The sequence below is a fragment of the Oncorhynchus masou genome, chromosome 29, assembly GCF_036934945.1.
Source record: "Oncorhynchus masou masou isolate Uvic2021 chromosome 29, UVic_Omas_1.1, whole genome shotgun sequence".
Lineage (NCBI taxonomy): Eukaryota > Metazoa > Chordata > Actinopteri > Salmoniformes > Salmonidae > Oncorhynchus > Oncorhynchus masou.
Window position 1 is genome coordinate 87,875,744 of NC_088240.1, and position 19,693 is coordinate 87,895,436.

The window sequence follows — 19,693 nt, forward strand, 5'->3', positions numbered from 1 at the left end:
TCTCTTCTTCATGGTGTTCCATCTACAGACTTATTAAGGCCAGTGTGTCCAGTGGGTCCTCGTCTCTCCTTCATGGTGTTCCATCTACAGACTTATTAAGGCCAGTGTGTGTCCAGTGGGTCCTCGTCTCTTCTTCATGGTGTTCCATCTACAGACTTATTAAGGCCAGTGTGTCCAGTGGGTCCTCGTCTCTCCTTCATGGTGTTCCATCTACAGACTTATTAAGGCCAGTGTGTGTTCAGTGGGTCCTCGTCTCTCCTTCATGGTGTTCCATCTACAGACTTATTAAGGCCAGTGTGTTCAGTGGGTCCTCGTCTCTCCTTCATGGTGTTCCATCTACAGACTTATTAAGGCCAGTGTGTTCAGTGGGTCCTCGTCTCTTCTTCATGGTGTTCCATCTACAGACTTATTAAGGCCAGTGTGTATTCAGTGGGTCCTCGTATCTTCTTCATGGTGTTCCATCTACAGACTTATTAAGGCCAGTGTGTGTTCAGTGGGTCCTCGTCTCTTCTTCATGGTGTTCCATCTACAGACTTATTAAGGCCAGTGTGTGTTCAGTGGGTCCTCGTCTCTTCTTCATGGTGTTCCATCTACAGACTTATTAAGGCCAGTGTGTGTGTCCAGTGGGTCCTCGTCTCTTCTTCATGGTGTTCCATCTACAGACTTATTAAGGCCAGTGTGTGTTCAGTGGGTCCTCGTCTCTTCTTCATGGTGTTCCATCTACAGACTTATTAAGGCCAGTGTGTGTCCAGTGGGTCCTCGTCTCTTCTTCATGGTGTTCCATCTACAGACTTATTAAGGCCAGTGTGTGTCCAGTGGGTCCTCGTCTCTTCTTCATGGTGTTCCATCTACAGACTTATTAAGGCCAGTGTGTCCAGTGGGTCCTCGTCTCTTCTTCATGGTGTTCCATCTACAGACTTATTAAGGCCAGTGTGTTCAGTAGGTCCTCGTCTCTTCTTCATGGTGTTCCATCTACAGACTTATTAAGGCCAGTGTGTCCAGTGGGTCCTCGTCTCTTCTTCATGGTGTTCCATCTACAGACTTATTAAGGCCAGTGTGTCCAGTGGGTCCTCGTCTCTTCTTCATGGTGTTCCATCTACAGACTTATTAAGGTGAAGGCTGTTTAAGAACTAAGCCCATAAGCATTACAAATGCTTCCTCTCCTCTGGAATCAGTCCATGTTAGGCTTCTCTAATCAGAAAAGGCCTAGCGGATTCATCGTGCTTTGATCACAAGACCGTCCCTTGAATACATCCTTCACCCTCCCCTCCCCCCAAAAAAGCTTTTTATTCCACAAAGCAATACAATTCCACGTGATAAACTTGTTTACTTGGCCGTACATCCTCTTTGTGCAATGTCCAAGAATAGACAGGTCTCAGATCATGTGATGCCCCGGGCCGTGGTAAGACCAGCCTGACTTAGAGGAAAGGAGAGGTGCAACACCCTCTCCACTCTTGACCCACTTACTAAACGTGTGTAGCAGGTGCAGTGGAAGGTGGATTTCACATTGCTTTCTGAAACCAGGGGATATTTTAAGGCCTGGATGCCTGGAGGCAAAGTAACCTGCTCCTTGTACCTCCCCATGGTGAGACATGCTCATTTCAATAGTAATAGAATCGGGTGAAACATTGTACATTTGTCTGGAATGGCTGAGTTCATGGGAAGGGTTCATGGATTTTAGTATCGTAGAATGACTTATGAACAGGGAAAGAATCTGGTCGAGCTGTATATCTGAGCCAGCTGAGCCGAGCTGTATATCTGAGCCAGCTGAGCCGAGCTGTATATCTTACCCAGCTGAGCCGAGCTGTATATCTGAGCCAGCTGAGCCGAGCTGTATATCTGAGCCAGCTGAGCCGAGCTGTATATCTGAGCCAGCTGAGCCGAGCTGTATATCTGAGCCAGCTGAGCCGAGCTGTATATCTGAGCCAGCTGAGCCGAGCTGTATATCTGAGCCAGCTGAGCCGAGCTGTATATCTGAGTCAGCTGAGCCGAGCTGTATATCTGAGCCAGCTGAGCCGAGCTGTATATCTGAGCCAGCTGAGCCGAGCTGTATATCTGAGCCAGCTGAGCCGAGCTGTATATCTGAGCCAGCTGAGCCGAGCTGTATATCTGAGCCAGCTGTATATCTGAGCCAGCTGAGCCGAGCTGTATATCTGAGCCAGCTGAGCCGAGCTGTATATCTGAGCCAGCTGAGCCGAGCTGTATATCTGAGCCAGCTGAGCCGAGCTGAATATCTGAGCCAGCTGAGCCGAGCTGTATATCTGAGCCAGCTGAGCCGAGCTGTATATCTGAGCCAGCTGAGCCAAGCTGTATATCTGAGCCAGCTGAGCCGAGCTGTATATCTGAGCCAGCTGAGCCGAGCTGTATATCTGAGCCAGCTGAGCTGAGCTGTATATCTGAGCCAGCTGAGCCGAGCTGTATATCTGAGCCAGCTGAGCCGAGCTGTATATCTGAGCCAGCTGAGCCGAGCTGTATATCTGAGCCAGCTGAGCCGAGCTGTATATCTGAGCCAGCTGAGCCGAGCTGTATATCTGAGCCAGCTGAGCCGAGCTGTATATCTGAGCCGAGCTGTATATCTGAGCCAGCTGTATATCTGAGCCAGCTGAGCCGAGCTGTATATCTGAGCCAGCTGAGCCGAGCTGTATATCTGAGCCAGCTGAGCCGAGCTGTATATCTGAGCTGAGCCAGCTGTATATCTGAGCCAGCTGAGCCGAGCTGTATATCTGAGCCAGCTGAGCCGAGCTGTATATCTGAGCCAGCTGAGCCGAGCTGTATATCTGAGCCAGCTGAGCCGAGCTGTATATTTGAGCCAGCTGAGCCGAGCTGTATATCTGAGCCAGCTGAGCCGAGCTGTATATCTGAGCCAGCTGAGCCGAGCTGTATATCTGAGCCAGCTGAGCCGAGCTGTATATCTGAGCCAGCTGTATATCTGAGCCAGCTGAGCCGAGCTGTATATCTGAGCCAGCTGAGCCGAGCTGTATATCTGAGCCAGCTGAGCCGAGCTGTACATCTGAGCCAGCTGAGCCGAGCTGTATATCTGAGCCAGCTGAGCCGAGCTGTATATCTGAGCCAGCTGTATATCTGAGCCAGCTGAGCCGAGCTGTATATCTGAGCCAGCTGAGCCGAGCTGTATATCTGAGCCAGCTGTATATCTGAGCCAGCTGAGCCGAGCTGTATATCTGAGCCAGCTGAGCCGAGCTGTATATCTGAGCCAGCTGTATATCTGAGCCAGCTGAGCCGAGCTGTATATCTGAGCCAGCTGTATATCTGAGCCAGCTGAGCCGAGCTGTATATCTTACCCAGCTGAGCCGAGCTGTATATCTGAGCCAGCTGAGCCGAGCTGTATATCTGAGCCAGCTGAGCCGAGCTGTATATCTGAGCCAGCTGAGCCGAGCTGTATATCTGAGCCAGCTGAGCCGAGCTGTATATCTGAGCCAGATGTATATCTGAGCCAGCTGAGCCGAGCTGTATATCTGAGCCAGCTGTATATCTGAGCCAGCTGAGCCGAGCTGTATATCTGAGCCGAGCTGTATATCTGAGCCAGCTGTATATCTGAGCCAGCTGAGCCGAGCTGTATATCTGAGCCGAGCTGTATATCTGAGCCAGCTGAGCCGAGCGGTATATCTGAGCCAGCTGTATATCTGAGCCAGCTGTATAGCTTACCCAGCTGAGCCGAGCTGTATATCTGAGCCAGCTGTATAGCTTACCCAGCTGAGCCGAGCTGTATATCTGAGCCAGCTGTATAGCTTACCCAGCTGAGCCGAGCTGTATATCTGAGCCAGCTGAGCCGAGCTGTATATCTGAGCCAGCTGAGCCGAGCTGTATATCTGAGCCAGCTGAGCCGAGCTGTATATCTGAGCCAGCTGTATATCTGAGCCAGCTGAGCCGAGCTGTATATCTGAGCCAGCTGAGCCGAGCTGTATATCTGAGCCAGCTGTATATCTGAGCCAGCTGAGCCGAGCTGTATATCTGAGCCAGCTGAGCCGAGCTGTATATCTGAGCCAGCTGTATATCTGAGCCAGCTGAGCCGAGCTGTATATCTGAGCCAGCTGTATATCTGAGCCAGCTGAGCCGAGCTGTATATCTTACCCAGCTGAGCCGAGCTGTATATCTGAGCCAGCTGAGCCGAGCTGTATATCTGAGCCAGCTGAGCCGAGCTGTATATCTGAGCCAGCTGAGCCGAGCTGTATATCTGAGCCAGCTGTATATCTGAGCCAGCTGAGCCGAGCTGTATATCTGAGCCGAGCTGTATATCTGAGCCAGCTGTATATCTGAGCCAGCTGAGCCGAGCTGCATATCTGAGCCGAGCTGTATATCTGAGCCAGCTGAGCCGAGCGGTATATCTGAGCCAGCTGTATATCTGAGCCAGCTGTATAGCTTACCCAGCTGAGCCGAGCTGTATATCTGAGCCAGCTGTATAGCTTACCCAGCTGAGCCGAGCTGTATATCTGAGCCAGCTGTATAGCTTACCCAGATGAGCCGAGCTGTATATCTGAGCCAGCTTAGCCGAGCTGTATATCTGAGCCAGCTGAGCCGAGCTGTATATCTGAGCCAGCTGAGCCGAGCTGTATATCTGAGCCAGCTGAGCCGAGCTGTATATCTGAGCCAGCTGTATATCTGAGCCAGCTGAGCCGAGCTGTATATCTGAGCCAGCTGAGCCCAGCTGTATATCTGAGCCAGCTGTATATCTGAGCCAGCTGAGCCGCCAGCTGTATATCTGAGCCAGCTGTATAGCTGAGCCAGCTGAGCCGAGCTGTATATCTTACCCAGCTGAGCCGAGCTGTATATCTGAGCCAGCTGAGCCAGCTGTATATCTGAGCCAGCTGAGCTGTATATCTGAGCCAGCTGAGCCGAGCTGTATATCTGAGCCAGCTGAGCTGTATATCTGAGCCAGCTGATAGCTGTATATCTGAGCCAGCTGAGCCATCTGAGAGCTGTATATCTGAGCCAGCTGAGCCGAGCTGTATATCTGAGCCAGCTGTATATCTGAGCCAGCTGAGCCGAGCTGTATATCTGAGCCGAGCTGTATATCTGAGCCAGCTGTATATCTGAGCCAGCTGAGCTGAGCCGAGCTGTATATCTGAGCCGAGCTGTATATCTGAGCCAGCTGAGCCGAGCTGTATATCTGAGCCAGCTGTATATCTGAGCCAGCTGTATAGCTTACTGAGCCAGCTGAGCCGAGCTGTATATCTGAGCCAGCTGTATAGCTTACCCAGCTGAGCCGAGCTGTATATCTGAGCCAGCTGTATAGCTTACCCAGCTGAGCCGAGCTGTATATCTGAGCCAGCTGTATATCTGAGCCAGCTGAGCCGAGCTGTATATCTGAGCCAGCTGAGCCGAGCTGTATATCTGAGCCAGCTGTATATCTGAGCCAGCTGAGCCGAGCTGTATATCTGAGCCAGCTGAGCCGAGCTGTATATCTGAGCCAGCTGAGCCGAGCTGTATATCTGAGCCAGCTGAGCCGAGCTGTATATCTGAGCCAGCTGAGCCGAGCTGTATATCTTACCCAGCTGAGCCGAGCTGTATATCTGAGCCAGCTGAGCCGAGCTGTATATCTGAGCCAGCTGAGCCGAGCTGTATATCTGAGCCAGCTGTATATCTGAGCCAGCTGAGCCGAGCTGTATATCTGAGCCAGCTGAGCCAGCTGTATATCTGAGCCAGCTGAGCCGAGCTGTATATCTGAGCCAGCTGAGCCGAGCTGTATATCTGAGCCAGCTGAGCCGAGCTGTATATCTGAGCCGAGCTGTATATCTGAGCCAGCTGTATATCTGAGCCAGCTGAGCCGAGCTGTATATCTGAGCCGAGCTGTATATCTGAGCCAGCTGAGCCGAGCTGTATATCTGAGCCAGCTGTATATCTGAGCCAGCTGTATAGCTTACCCAGCTGAGCCGAGCTGTATATCTGAGCCAGCTGTATAGCTTACCCAGCTGAGCCGAGCTGTATATCTGAGCCAGCTGTATAGCTTACCCAGCTGAGCCGAGCTGTATATCTGAGCAAGCTGTATATCTGAGCCAGCTGAGCCGAGCTGTATATCTGAGCCAGCTGAGCCGAGCTGTATATCTGAGCCAGCTGTATATCTGAGCCAGCTGAGCCGAGCTGTATATCTGAGCCAGCTGTATATCTGAGCCAGCTGAGCCGAGCTGTATATCTGAGCCAGCTGAGCCGAGCTGTATATCTGAGCCAGCTGAGCTGAGCTGTATATCTGAGCCAGCTGTATATCTTACCCAGCTGAGCCGAGCTGTATATCTGAGCCAGCTGAGCCGAGCTGTATATCTGAGCCAGCTGAGCCGAGCTGTATATCTGAGCCAGCTGAGCCGAGCTGTATATCTGAGCCAGCTGTATATCTGAGCCAGCTGAGCCGAGCTGTATATCTGAGCCAGCTGAGACGAGCTGTATATCTGAGCCAGCTGAGCTGAGCTGTATATCTGAGCCAGCTGAGCCGAGCTGTATATCTTACCCAGCTGAGCCGAGCTGTATATCTGAGCCAGCTGAGCCGAGCTGTATATCTGAGCCAGCTGAGCCGAGCTGTATATCTGAGCCAGCTGAGCCGAGCTGTATATCTGAGCCAGCTGAGCCGAGCTGTATATCTGAGCCAGCTGAGCCTGAGAGCTGTATATCTGAGCCAGCTGAGCCGAGCTGTATATCTGAGCCAGCTGAGCCGAGCTGTATATCTGAGCCAGCTGAGCCGAGCTGTATATCTGAGCCAGCTGTATATCTGAGCCAGCTGAGCCGAGCTGTATATCTGAGCCAGCTGAGCCGAGCTGTATATCTGAGCCAGCTGAGCTGAGCTGTATATCTGAGCCAGCTGAGCCGAGCTGTATATCTGAGCCGAGCTGTATATCTGAGCCAGCAGCTGAGCTGAGCTGTATATCTGAGCCAGCTGTATATCTACCCAGCTGAGCCGAGCTGTATATCTGAGCCAGCTGAGCCGAGCTGTATATCTGAGCCAGCTGAGCCGAGCTGTATATCTGAGCCAGCTGAGCCGAGCTGTATATCTGAGCCAGCTGAGCCGAGCTGTATATCTGAGCCAGCTGAGCCGAGCTGTATATCTGAGCCAGCTGAGCCTGAGCCAGAGCTGTATATCTGAGCCAGCTGAGCCGAGCTGTATATCTGAGCCAGCTGAGCCGAGCTGTATATCTGAGCCAGCTGAGCCGAGCTGTATATCTGAGCCAGCTGTATATCTGAGCCAGCTGAGCCGAGCTGTATATCTGAGCCAGCTGAGCCGAGCTGTATATCTGAGCCAGCTGAGCTGAGCTGTATATCTGAGCCAGCTGAGCCGAGCTGTATATCTGAGCCGAGCTGTATATCTGAGCCAGCTGAGCTGAGCTGTATATCTGAGCCAGCTGAGCCGAGCTGTATATCTTACCCAGCTGAGCCGAGCTGTATATCTGAGCCAGCTTAGCCGAGCTGTATATCTGAGCCAGCTGAGCCGAGCTGTATATCTGAGCCAGCTGAGCCGAGCTGTATATCTGAGCCAGCTGAGCCGAGCTGTATATCTGAGCCAGCTGTATATCTGAGCCAGCTGAGCCGAGCTGTATATCTGAGTCAGCTGAGCCGAGCTGTATATCTGAGCCAGCTGTATATCTGAGCCAGCTGAGCCGAGCTGTATATCTGAGCCAGCTGTATATCTGAGCCAGCTGAGCCGAGCTGTATATCTGAGCCAGTACAGAACAGTACAAGTTTGTATGAAAAGGGTATAAAAGTAAAGCCTTGTAGCCAACAGCACAGTGTCCCAGCATATGGCTGGTGTGTTTACGGACATATTCAATCAATCCCTATACCAGTCTGCTGTTCCCACATGCTTCAAGAGGGCCACCATTGTTCCTGTTCCCAAGAAAGCTAAGGCAACTGAGCTAAACGACTACCGCCCCGTAGCACTCACTTCCGTCATCATGAAGTGCTTTGAGAGACTAGTCAAGGACCATATCACCTCCACCCTACCTGACACCCTAGACCCACTCCAATTTGCTTACCGCCCAAATAGGTCCACAGACGATGCAATCTCAACCACACTGGGTCTCGACCCCGCCCTGTGCAACTGGGTACTGGACTTCCTGACGGGCCGCCCCCAGGTGGTGAGGGTAGGTAACAACATCTCCTCCCCGCTGATCCTCAACACTGGGGCCCCACAAGGGTGCGTTCTGAGCCCTCTCCTGTACTCCCTGTTCACCCACGACTGCGTGGTCACGCACGCCTCCAACTCAATCATCAAGTTTGCGGACGACACAACAGTGGTAGGCTTGATTACCAACAACGACGAGACGGCCTACAGGGAGGAGGTGAGGGCCCTCGGAGTGTGGTGTCAGGAAAATATCCTCACACTCAACGTCAACAAAACTAAGGAGATGATTGTGGATTTCAGGAAACAGCAGAGGGAACACCCCCCTATCCAAATCGATGGAACAGTAGTGGAGAGGGTAGTAAGTTTTAAGTTCCTTGGCATACACATCACAGACAAACTGAATTGGTCCACTCACACAGACAGCATCGTGAAGAAGGCGCAGCAGCGCCTCTTCAACCTCAGCAGGCTGAAGAAATTTGGCTTGTCACCAAAAGCACTCACAAACTTCTACAGATGCACAATCGAGAGCATCCTGGCGGGCTGCATCACCGCCTGGTACGGCAACTGCTCCGCCCACAACCGTAAGGCTCTCCAGAGGGTAGTGAGGTCTGCACAACGCATCACCGGGGGCAAACCTGCCCTCCAGGACACCTACACCACCCGATGTTACAGGAACGGCCATAAAGATCATCAAGGACAATAACCACCCAAGCCACTGCCTGTTCACCCCCTGTCATCCAGATGGCGAGGTCAGTACAGGTGCATCAAAGCTGGGACCGAGAGACTGAAAAACAGCTTCTATCTCAAGGCCATCAGACTGTTAAACAGCAACCACTAACATTGAGTGGCTGCTGCCAACACACTGACTCAACTCCAGCCACTTTAATAATGGGAATTGATGGGAAATGATGTAAAATATATCACTAGCCACTTTAAACAATGCTACCTAATATAATGTTTACATACCCTACATTATTAATCTCATATGTATACGTATATACTGTACTCTATATCATCTACTGCATCCTTATGTAATACATGTATCACTAGCCACTTTAACTATGCCACTTTGTTTATATACTCATCTCATATGTATATACTGTACTCGATACCATCTACTGTACCTTGCCTATGCTGCTCTGTACCATCACTCATTCATATATCTTTATGTACATATTCTTTATCCCCTTACACTTGTGTATAAGACAGTAGTTTTGGAATTGTTAGTTAGGTTACTTGTTGGTTATTACTGCATTGTCGGAACTAGAAGCACAAGCATTTCGCTACACTCGCATTAACATCTGCTAACCATGTGTATGTGACAAATAAAAGTTGATTTGATTTTATTTGATTTAGTCTTATGTAAGGCTTGGTCCCAAATGGCACCCTATTCCCTACATAGTGCACTACGGGCCCTCTGGGCCTGGTCAAAAGCAGAGCACTATATCGGGAATAGAGTGCCATTTGGGACACAACCTAAGAGTCCCCCAAGCCAGCCACCTGGCCTTGTTTTGGTCCGGCAGCCTAATGGAGAAGGCATCACACTGACAGCAGAGTTAACATTGAGATTGAGTGGAGACAGGCATCACACTGACAGCAGAGTTAACATTGAGATGTAGTGGAGACAGGCATCACACTGACAGCAGAGTTAACATTGAGATGTAGTGGAGACAGGCATCACACTGACAGCAGAGTTAACATTGAGATGTAGTGGAGACAGGCATCACACTGACAGCAGAGTTAACATTGAGATTGAGTGGAGACAGGCATCACACTGACAGCAGAGTTAACATTGAGATGTAGTGGAGACAGGCATCACACTGACAGCAGAGTTAACATTGAGATGGAGAGGAGACAGGCATCACACTGACAGCAGAGTTAACATTGAGATGTAGTGGAGACAGGCAGAGTTAACATTGAGATGGAGAGGAGACAGGCATCACACTGACAGCAGAGTTAACATTGAGATGTAGTGTAGACAGGCAGAGTTAACATTGAGATGTAGTGTAGACAGGCAGAGTTAACATTGAGATGTAGTGGAGACAGGCAGAGTTAACATTGAGATGTAGTGGAGACAGGCAGAGTTAACATTGAGATGTAGTGGAGACAGGCATCACACTGACAGCAGAGTTAACATTGAGATGTAGTGGAGACAGGCATCACACTGACAGCAGAGTTAACATTGAGATGTAGTGGAGACAGGCATCACACTGACAGCAGAGTTAACATTGAGATGGAGAGGAGACAGGCATCACACTGACAGCAGAGTTAACATTGAGATTGAGTGGAGACAGGCATCACACTGACAGCAGAGTTAACATTGAGATTGAGTGGAGACAGGCATCACGCTGACAGCAGAGTTAACATTGAGATGGAGAGGAGACATCACACATTCAGCCTCCACCAACTTCCAACCCAGGACTTTCTAATGTAATAACCTGGTTGTTGTATGGACATGTTAAACACATCGTGGCTCATTCATATTGCTACCTGTTTTAGTTGGGTGATGTGTTCTTGGCACTTTGCCAGTTAACCAATGAAGTGGCCCAGGTGTTTGTATCAACGTGAGAGCTGTGTTAGTTAGAGATGTCTGCTGCCAGCTTCTCTTCCTGTTGCGTCGTAGGCAGGTAACGCTACCACTGGTTTTTCCACAGAGACTAATGATATGTGTCCTAAATGGTACCCTTTGCCTTAAAAACAGTAGTGCACTATATAGGGAATAGGGTGCTATTTGGAACACAAACACGGTGATAAATTCTGTCCGTTTCCCACTTCGCCGCTGTCTGGCGTTCCCGTGGTGACGGAGCGAACGGAGCAGTGCTAAAAATAGAAAGCAATCAGGGCAGCGGGGCATGAAGAGGATTCATGAAGACTCCCTGCAGCGCTTTCTCTCTCTCTGTCTCTCTCTCTCTCTCTCTTCCTCTCTTTCAGTACCCCTCACTCACAGGACTGATGGCTGATAGACAGAGAGAGGGGCTGGTGCTGCTGTATTTGACAGGACTCTCAAAATAGAAGCATCTGGCCCTGTCAACACCCCCTAACCCCCCCCGCTCGTGTTCTCCCCTCTCCTCGTCTCCCTTGTGCAACATCATGTCGTATGGTCGCATCTCAAAAACAACCCTTCTCAATAATTGACCTCAAGGAAAGGATAAATAATTGAAACAACATGGTGTTTAGTTATTGTATATTACTGAGATGGCCGTTTATGTAACTTTGTGCTCCATCCTCCTCCTACAGCACTAGTAGGTTGACCTCTGTGTTGACCTCTGTGTTGACCTCTGTGTTGATCTGGATCCTCCTCCTACGGCACTAGTAGGTTGACCTCTATGTTGATCTGGATCCTCCTCCTACAGCACTAGTAGGTTGACCTCTGTGTTGACCTCTGTGTTGACCTGCATCCTCCTCCTACGGCACTAGTAGGTTGACCTCTATGTTGATCTGGATCCTCCTCCTACAGCACTAGTAGGTTGACCTCTGTGTTGATCTGGATCCTCCTCCTACGGCACTAGTAGGTTGACCTCTGTGTTGATCTGGATCCTTCTCCTACAGCACTAGTAGGTAGACCTCTGTGTTGACCTGGATCCTCCTAGTACAGCACTAGTATGTCGACCTCAGTGTTGACCTGGATGTCAGTAGTGTTAAAGTGTGAGTGGAGGGGATTCCAGGGCTGTAGGGAGAGAGAGAGAGAGAGAGAGAGAGAGAGAGAGAGAGAGAGAGAGAGAGAGAGAGACAGTGAAAGGGGGGGGGGTCTCAGAGCCTGGACCTTAGCTGGGCCATGGTTGCGTCCCAAATTGCACCCTCAGTTTTCCTTATTAGTGCCCATAAGGGCTCTGGTCAAAAGTAGTGCACTAAATAGGCAATAGGGTGTCATTTGGGGTGAGTTGAGCTAGGAGCTCAGACTCACATTAAGAATCCCCAATCCAAAATTAAATCTAAAATCGGCTTCCTATTTTGCAACAAAGCCTCCTTCACTCATGCTGCCAAAAATACCCTCGTGAAACTGACTATCCTACCGATCCTTGACTTTGGCGATGTCATTTCCAAAATAGCCTCCAACACTCTACTCAGCAAACTGGATGTAGTCTATCACAGTGGCATCCGTTTTGTCACCAAAGCCCCATATACTACCCACCACTGCGACCTGTATGTTCTCGTTGGCTGGCCCTCACTACATATCCGTCGCCAAACCCACTGGCTCCAGGTCATCTATAAGTCTTTGCTAGGTAAAGCCCCTCCTTATATCAGCTCACTGGTCACCATAGCAACACCCACCAGCAGCACGCGCTCCAGCAGGTATATCTCACTGGTCATCCACAAAGCCAACACTTCCTTTGGCCTGCCTTTCCTTCCAGATCTCTGCTGCCAATGACTGTAACGAATTGAAAAAATCTCTGAAGCTGGAGTCTTAAATCTCCCTCTCTAACTTTAGCAGCTTACCAATCACTGTACCTTTACACAACCAATCTGTAAATAGCACCCCGATTACCTCATCCCCATATTATTACTGACCCTCTTGCTCTTATGCACCCCAGTATCTCTACTTGCACATCATCATCTGCACATCTATCACTCCAGTATTAATGCTAAATTGTAATTATTTTCGCCTCTAGAGCCTATTTATTGCCTACCTCCCTACTCTTCTACATTTGCAAACACTGTACATACATTTTTCTATTTTTATTTTCTTTTGTGTTTTTGACTGTACATTTGTTTAAGTGTAACTTTGTGTTGTTGTCTGTTCACACTGCTTTGCTTTATCTTGGCCAGGTCGCAGTTGTAAATGAGAACTTGTTCTCAACTGGCCTACCTGGTTAAATAAAGGCGAAATAAATCAAATAAATAAATAGTAGGAGCTGATCATTTGGCTTGGTTCCATGTTATTTGTACATGTTTCCTACTCCTTGGTAGCAGTCCAGTAGTCACTCTCTCAACTTCTCTCTGTCACTACTTGACTTTCTTCATATTCCTGTCAAACAGTCTGTCCATTAGGACTTCATCTAATAGTGGGTCTGGATTTATTTAGCCTGGGATGTGTTTGTCCAGTGGCATGGGAGTGTGTGTGTGTGTTTGTTTGTGTGTGTGTGTGTGTGTGTGTGTGTGTGTGTGTGTGTGTGTGTGTGTGTGTGTGTGTGTGTGTGTGTGTGTGTGTGTGTGTGTGTGTGTGTGTGTGTGTGTGTGTGTGTGTGTGTGTGTGTGTGTGTGTGTGTGTGTGTGTTTAGGGTGGTATCTCTGCTTTGCATTAGGAATGTGGGGATGGTGTGAGGAACGTATCTGAAACATCTGCCATGAGTTTGTGTTAGTTTAACTGCTGCTACTGTATCAGGCTGTGGTCACCAGGGCAGCAGGTAGCGACCACTTCACTTAGTGAGACCCTGTATGTTGCTCAACCTAATTTAGACCAGATGAGGTGGAAATGGGCCCAATCTTGACTCATTGTATCTCCTCAAACAGCTCAGAATCTTCTCTCTGAAATGAAATGGTGTCATTTGGTTGAAGAGAAACCACCAGAACTGTGTCTATACTTCTTCTTACTGGTTTAAATGTATTAAAACGTTGACAGGACCACTATTCTGACCTTGCTGAGTTGTTCCTCATTTTTAGGATTGTGTTTAAAGATATGGAGGGTATGTGTCATTCTATCCTGGTCTGGTCTACAATATATCAAAACCATCTTTGGAATCCTGTCAGGCGTGAGCTACAGTACCTCCCACTGGTAAACATTTCTTTGAGGGAACTCAAGCTGATTGGTGGCTGTCTTCTGTTAGTGACAGTGGCCACCAACATCAACCACTACAGGCATATAAATATATCTAGTACATGGAGTATAGTACGAAGGACCTGATGAACTATGCTAAACCATAGTCTCTCTCTCCTCCTCCAGCCTCAGTCTTAAGAAACCACTCCCCATCTCTCTCTACTCCTCCAGCCTCAGTCTTAAGAAACCACTCCCTCTCTCTCCCCCCCTCTCTCTCTCTCTCCCCCTCTCTCTCTCTCTCTCTCTCTCTCTCTCTCCCTCTCTCCCCCTCTCCCTCTCTCTCTCTGTCCTCCTCTAGCCTGAGTCTTACTAAACCATCCCCTCTCTCCCTCCTCTCTCTGTCCTCCTCCAGCCTCAGAGCCCAACCTGAAGGTGAAGTCTAGACTGAAGCAGAAGGTAGCAGAGAGGAGGAGTAGTCCACTGCTGAAGAGGAAAGACAGCAACGTCATGACCCCCTACAAGAAGAGGGCCCTAGAAATTATGGGTATGATTGTTGTTGACACATATTGTAGCAGTTCTGCTGTGAAATAACTCTGTATTGACAGAGAGATCTGTGATGGTGCAGCCAAAGGACACATTATGGTGTTAGGAGCTTGTTTCCCTGTCACTCCTTTATGTCTATTTATGTCCTCTTTATAGCCAATAACAATCTCTATCTCTGTCCCCTTCACAAACTCTACAGTCACTAACATTATTTCTGTCCTCTTCACAGAGGCTACAGTCACTAACATTATCTCTGTCCTCTTCACAGACTCTACAGTCACTAACATTATCTCTGTCCCCTTCACAGACTCTACATTCACTAACATTATCTCTGTCCTCTTCACAGACGCTACAGTCACTAACATTATCTCTGTCCCCTTCACAGACTCTACAGTCACTAACATTATCTCTGTCCCCTTCACAGACTCTACAGTCACTAATATTATCTCTGTCCTCTTCACAGATGCTACAGTCACTAACATTATCTCTGTCCTCTTCACAGATGCTACAGTCACTAACATTATCTCTGTCCCCTTCACAGACTCTACAGTCACTAATATTATCTCTGTCCCCTTCACAGACGCTACAGTCACTATCATTATCTCTGTCCTCTTCACAGACGCTACTGTCACTAACATTATCTCTGTCCCCTTCACAGACTCTACAGTCACTAACATTATCTCTGTCCTCTTCACAGACTCTACAGTCACTAACATTATCTCTGTCCTCTTCATAGACTCTACAGTCACTAACAGTATCTCTGTCCTCTTCACAGACTCTACAGTAACTAATATTTTCTCTGTCCTCTTCATAGACTCTACAGTCACTAACATTATCTCTGTCCTCTTCACAGACTCTACAGTCACTAACATTATCTCTGTCCTCTTCACAGACGCTACAGTCACTAACATTATCTCTGTCCCCTTCACAGACTCTACAGTCACTATCATTATCTCTGTCCTCTTCACAGATGTTACAGTCACTATCATTATCTCTGTCCGCTTCACAGACTCTACAGTCACTAACATTATCTCTGTCCTCTTCACAGACTCTACAGTCACTAACATTATCTCTGTCCTCTTCACAGACTCTACAGTCCCTAATATTATCTCTGTCCTCTTCACAGATGCTACAGTAACTAATATTTTCTCTGTCTTCTTCACAAACTCTACAGCCACTAATATTATCTCTGTCCCCTTCACAGACTCTACAGTCACTAACATTATCTCTGTCCCCTTCACAGACTCTACAGCCACTAACATTATCTCCATCCTCTTCACAGACTCTACAGCCACTAACATTATCTCTGTCCTATTTACAGACTTTAAAGCCACTAACATTATCTCTGTCCCCTTCACAAACTCTACAGCCACTAACATGATCTCTGTCCTCTTCACAGACTCTACAGTCACTAACATTATCTCTGTCCTCTTCACAGACTCTACAGTCACTAACATTATCTCTGTCCTCTTCACAGACTCTACAGCCACTAATATTATCTCTGTCCTATTTACAGACTCTAAAGCCACTAACATTATCTCTGTCCCCTTCACAGACTCAACAGTCCCTAATATTATCTCTGTCCTCTTCACAGATGCTACAGTCACTAACATTATCTCTGTCCCCTTCACAGACTCTACAGCCACTAACATTATCTCTCCCCCTTCACAGACTCTACAGTCACTAATATTATCTCTGTCCCCTTCACAGACGCTACAGTCACTAATATTATCTCTGTCCTCTTTACAGACTCTACAGTCACTAACATTATCTCTGTCCTCTTCACAGACGCTACAGTCACTATCATTATCTCTGTCCGCTTCACAGACTCTACAGTCACTAACATTATCTCTGTCCCCTTCACAGACTCTACAGTCACTAACATTATCTCTGTCCTCTTCACAGACTCTACAGTCACTAACATTATCTCTGTCCTCTTCACAGACTCTACAGTCCCTAATATTATCTCTGTCCTCTTCACAGATGCTACAGTAACTAATATTTTCTCTGTCCTCTTCACAAACTCTACAGCCACTAATAGTATCTCTGTCCCCTTCACAGACTCTACAGTCACTAACATTATCTCTGTCCCCTTCACAGACTCTACAGCCACTAACATTATCTCCATCCTCTTCACAGACTCTACAGCCACTAACATTATCTCTGTCCTATTTACAGACTCTAAAGCCACTAACATTATCTCTGTCCCCTTCACAAACTCTACAGTCACTAACATTATCTCTGTCCCCTTCACAGACTCTACAGCCACTAACATTATCTCTCCCCCTTCACAGACTCTACAGTCACTAACATTATCTCTGTCCCCTTCACAGACGCTACAGTCACTAATATTATCTCTGTCCGCTTCACAGACTCTACAGTCACTAACATTATCTCTGTCCCCTTCACAGACTCTACAGTCACTAACATTATCTCTGTCCTCTTCACAGACTCTACAGTCCCTAATATTATCTCTGTCCCCTTCACAGACGCTACAGTAACTAATATTTTCTCTGTCCTCTTCACAAACTCTACAGCCACTAATATTATCTCTGTCCCCTTCACAGACTCTACAGTCACTAACATTATCTCTGTCCTCTTCACAGACGCTACAGTCACTAACATTATCTTTGTCCTCTTCACAGACTCTACAGCCACTAACATTATCTCTGTCCCCTTCACAGACTCTACAGTCACTAACATTATCTCCGTCCTCTTCACAGACTCTACAGTCACCAACATTATGTCTGTTCACTTCACAGACTCTACAGCCACTAACATTATCTCCGTCCTCTTCACAGACTCTACAGTCACCAACAGTGCCCCAGGCTCAGGACCCAGCTCTCCCATCGGAGCCTCCAGCGCCCTGGGGGCTGAGAACGGGCCCTCCTCTCTCCCCACCACCACAAAAACGGAAGTACGAACCCAGACCATCAATCAATCCATTTTATTTTATAAAGCCCTTTTTATATCAGCAGTTGTCACAAAGTGCTTCACAGTGACCCGGCTTAAACCCCAAAGAGCAACCAAAGCAAAAGCCAAAGAACAGTAGCCAGACCGCTCGTATTTATCCTCTACACACTACAGTGACTTTTAATTGATTCAAGTGGATTCAAGATAAATAATCTGAATCGTGAAAATCTAACTTCTTAAGTCATGTGTGTGTGTGTGTGTGTGTGTGTGTGTGTGTGTGTGTGTGTGTGTGTGTGTGTGTGTGTGTGTGTGTGTGTGTGTGTGTGTGTGTGTGTGTGTGTGTGTGTGTGTGTGTGTGTGTGTGTGTGTGTGTGTGTGTGTGTGTGTGTATGTGCAGCTATGAAAACAGCCAGTTGTCCCTGCCGTCTGTCTCTAAGCATTCAGTCTGTTACAGTCCAGTAGAAATGACACACTGAGGGTAAAGAGACACAGCTCTCCCATAATGTCCACATACGTAATACACACCTGCTTTACTTCTTTCTTTTTACTTACTATTTATTTTCCTTTTTCTTCTTATGTCTTATTTTTCATAAAGGGTGAAATGCAAAGCGTTTGCATATCCATGGCATGAACTCTTATGGTGAGGCAATATTGGCAGCAAAATTTTTGTTGCAATTCAATCTCTATAAATTCTCAGGGCAGAAAGCAAATTGGATCCCTGTGTGTTTCCCTATGGTTTTGTGGTTAAAATGCCTCATCCAGTATCTCGATTCACAATTTTCATACCTCTTGATTTTTTCCCTTGCTCAACACGTATTGTGCAAGCTATTTAGCTACTCTACGCTAAAATAGAATCCAAATATTCAACAACAACAAAAATATTCCAAAAGCAGTCTAAAAGAATCCAAGCTAAGCGTTCTGTTGGCGTGTCATAGTATATCTGTCACTGAGCTGTCTGACCACAGCCCTGTGAGTTGTTCCCTTCCTTCTGAGGCCTTCCCCAATAGATTCCTGACTCAGTAACTAGCCGGGTGCAGGGGCTCTCCGAGGACCCCAGCCTCACAAAACACTGCGTTCTAGCGGGTGGCAGATATGATACATCTCTGAACCATCTTTAACAGAGCAGCTGTGTTTTCTTTAACCAGCGATGTTTACTCTTTCAGGGACCTCAGTGACATTGAGAGGGGAGTAACAGGCCTGCCATTGGGGTGGAGGGGGGTAGGAGGGGGGGAACCGTGGAGCTTAATTGATATCCCAGGCGCTGGTAGCCAAAGACACCCACCCACATGCTAACAACATAAACACAGAGGATTGCTATTGTATCAGCCCAAAGCTAAGACTCGTTCTCTCATGAAACGTACTGTGGCAGGACTGTTAGTGGGGGCTAACTGGTGGGGGCTAACTGGCAGGGGCTAACCGGCGGGGGCTAACTGGCGGGGGCTAACTGGTGGGGGCTAACTGGTGGGGGCTAACTGGCAGGGGCTAACTGGCAGGGGCTAACTGGCGGGGGCTAACCGGCGGGGGCTAACCGGCGGGGGCTAACCGGCGGGGGCTAACTGGCGGGGGCTAACCGGCGGGGGCTAACCGGCGGGGGCTAACCGGCGGGGGCTAACCGGCGGGGGCTAACCGGCGGGGGCTAACCGGCGGGGGCTAACCGAAGGCCTCATGCCTGTTGCAAAAGCAAGTCGTGTTTGTGCACCGTTACATTAGGTATCCTTTTTCAGAGGGAACGGGTCCCTGGGGTGGAATACAGGCCGGATATCCCTGTTCAGGTCACTGAATACTAGAGGGGGTTGGAAGGATAAACACGGCCCTTCCAGAACCACATGCTGCTAGGCTGCTCTGCTGGCCCTGCTGGGTACAGGAAGCATGCCCCAGCTACACTGATGTTCTCTGGTAGAGAGAGTAGCCTGAGGAGGGTGAGGCCTGGGGCTGGAGGATGGGAAGACCAGGGACAGGGTACAGAGATCTTTTGAAGAGAAGGGTAGATTTCTGGTGGGTGGGGGGGGGGGGTGATGCTAAACGATACCTGATCATGTTGTCTTCACAATATCCTACAATTTGATGACACACTTTTAAGTGGCACTCATTTTGATCATCAGTCAGTAATAGCGCATATCTTTCTGCTATACTGCAGGGAGCCGGAACGTCGTCCGTCTTAGTGCATTAATGTTTATTACAGTGCTCTTGTTGCTCTTTTAAATGTTCCATAGTCCGATTTTCTAAATCTCTCTCTCTATCTATCTCTCTTTCTCTCTATCTCTCCCTCCCTCTCTTTCCTGTCATTTCAGCGCTGGCCATCACAGCCTAGGTTATTTCGTCCAGAGGGCTCCATGTCCAACCTTCTGAGCTTATACACGTCTCCCTCCTTACCCAACATCACCCTGGGCCTCTCCGCCACCTCCTCCCAGATCAGCGTGAGTACCACCACCCACCATGACCTGATCCTAGTCAGCCAGCACAACCAGCCACCAAATCAA

The 19,693-nt window shown here is 48.4% G+C and overlaps 2 protein-coding genes across 5 annotated transcripts in view; one reads left to right on the forward strand and one right to left on the reverse strand.

Moving 5' to 3' along the window:
* Positions 1-19,693, reverse strand: part of ahr1a (aryl hydrocarbon receptor 1a) — a 359,463-nt gene that overhangs the window by 214,690 nt on the left and 125,080 nt on the right.
* Positions 1-19,693, forward strand: part of hdac9b (histone deacetylase 9b) — a 174,552-nt gene that overhangs the window by 142,056 nt on the left and 12,803 nt on the right. For all 4 annotated transcript variants that reach the window (XM_064946764.1, XM_064946762.1, XM_064946761.1 and 1 more), the window contains 3 exons: positions 14,170-14,301; positions 17,102-17,217; positions 19,505-19,630. In XM_064946764.1, coding sequence (XP_064802836.1) covers positions 14,170-14,301; positions 17,102-17,217; positions 19,505-19,630 — 374 coding nt within the window. The remainder of the gene's footprint in view (positions 1-14,169; positions 14,302-17,101; positions 17,218-19,504; positions 19,631-19,693) is intronic.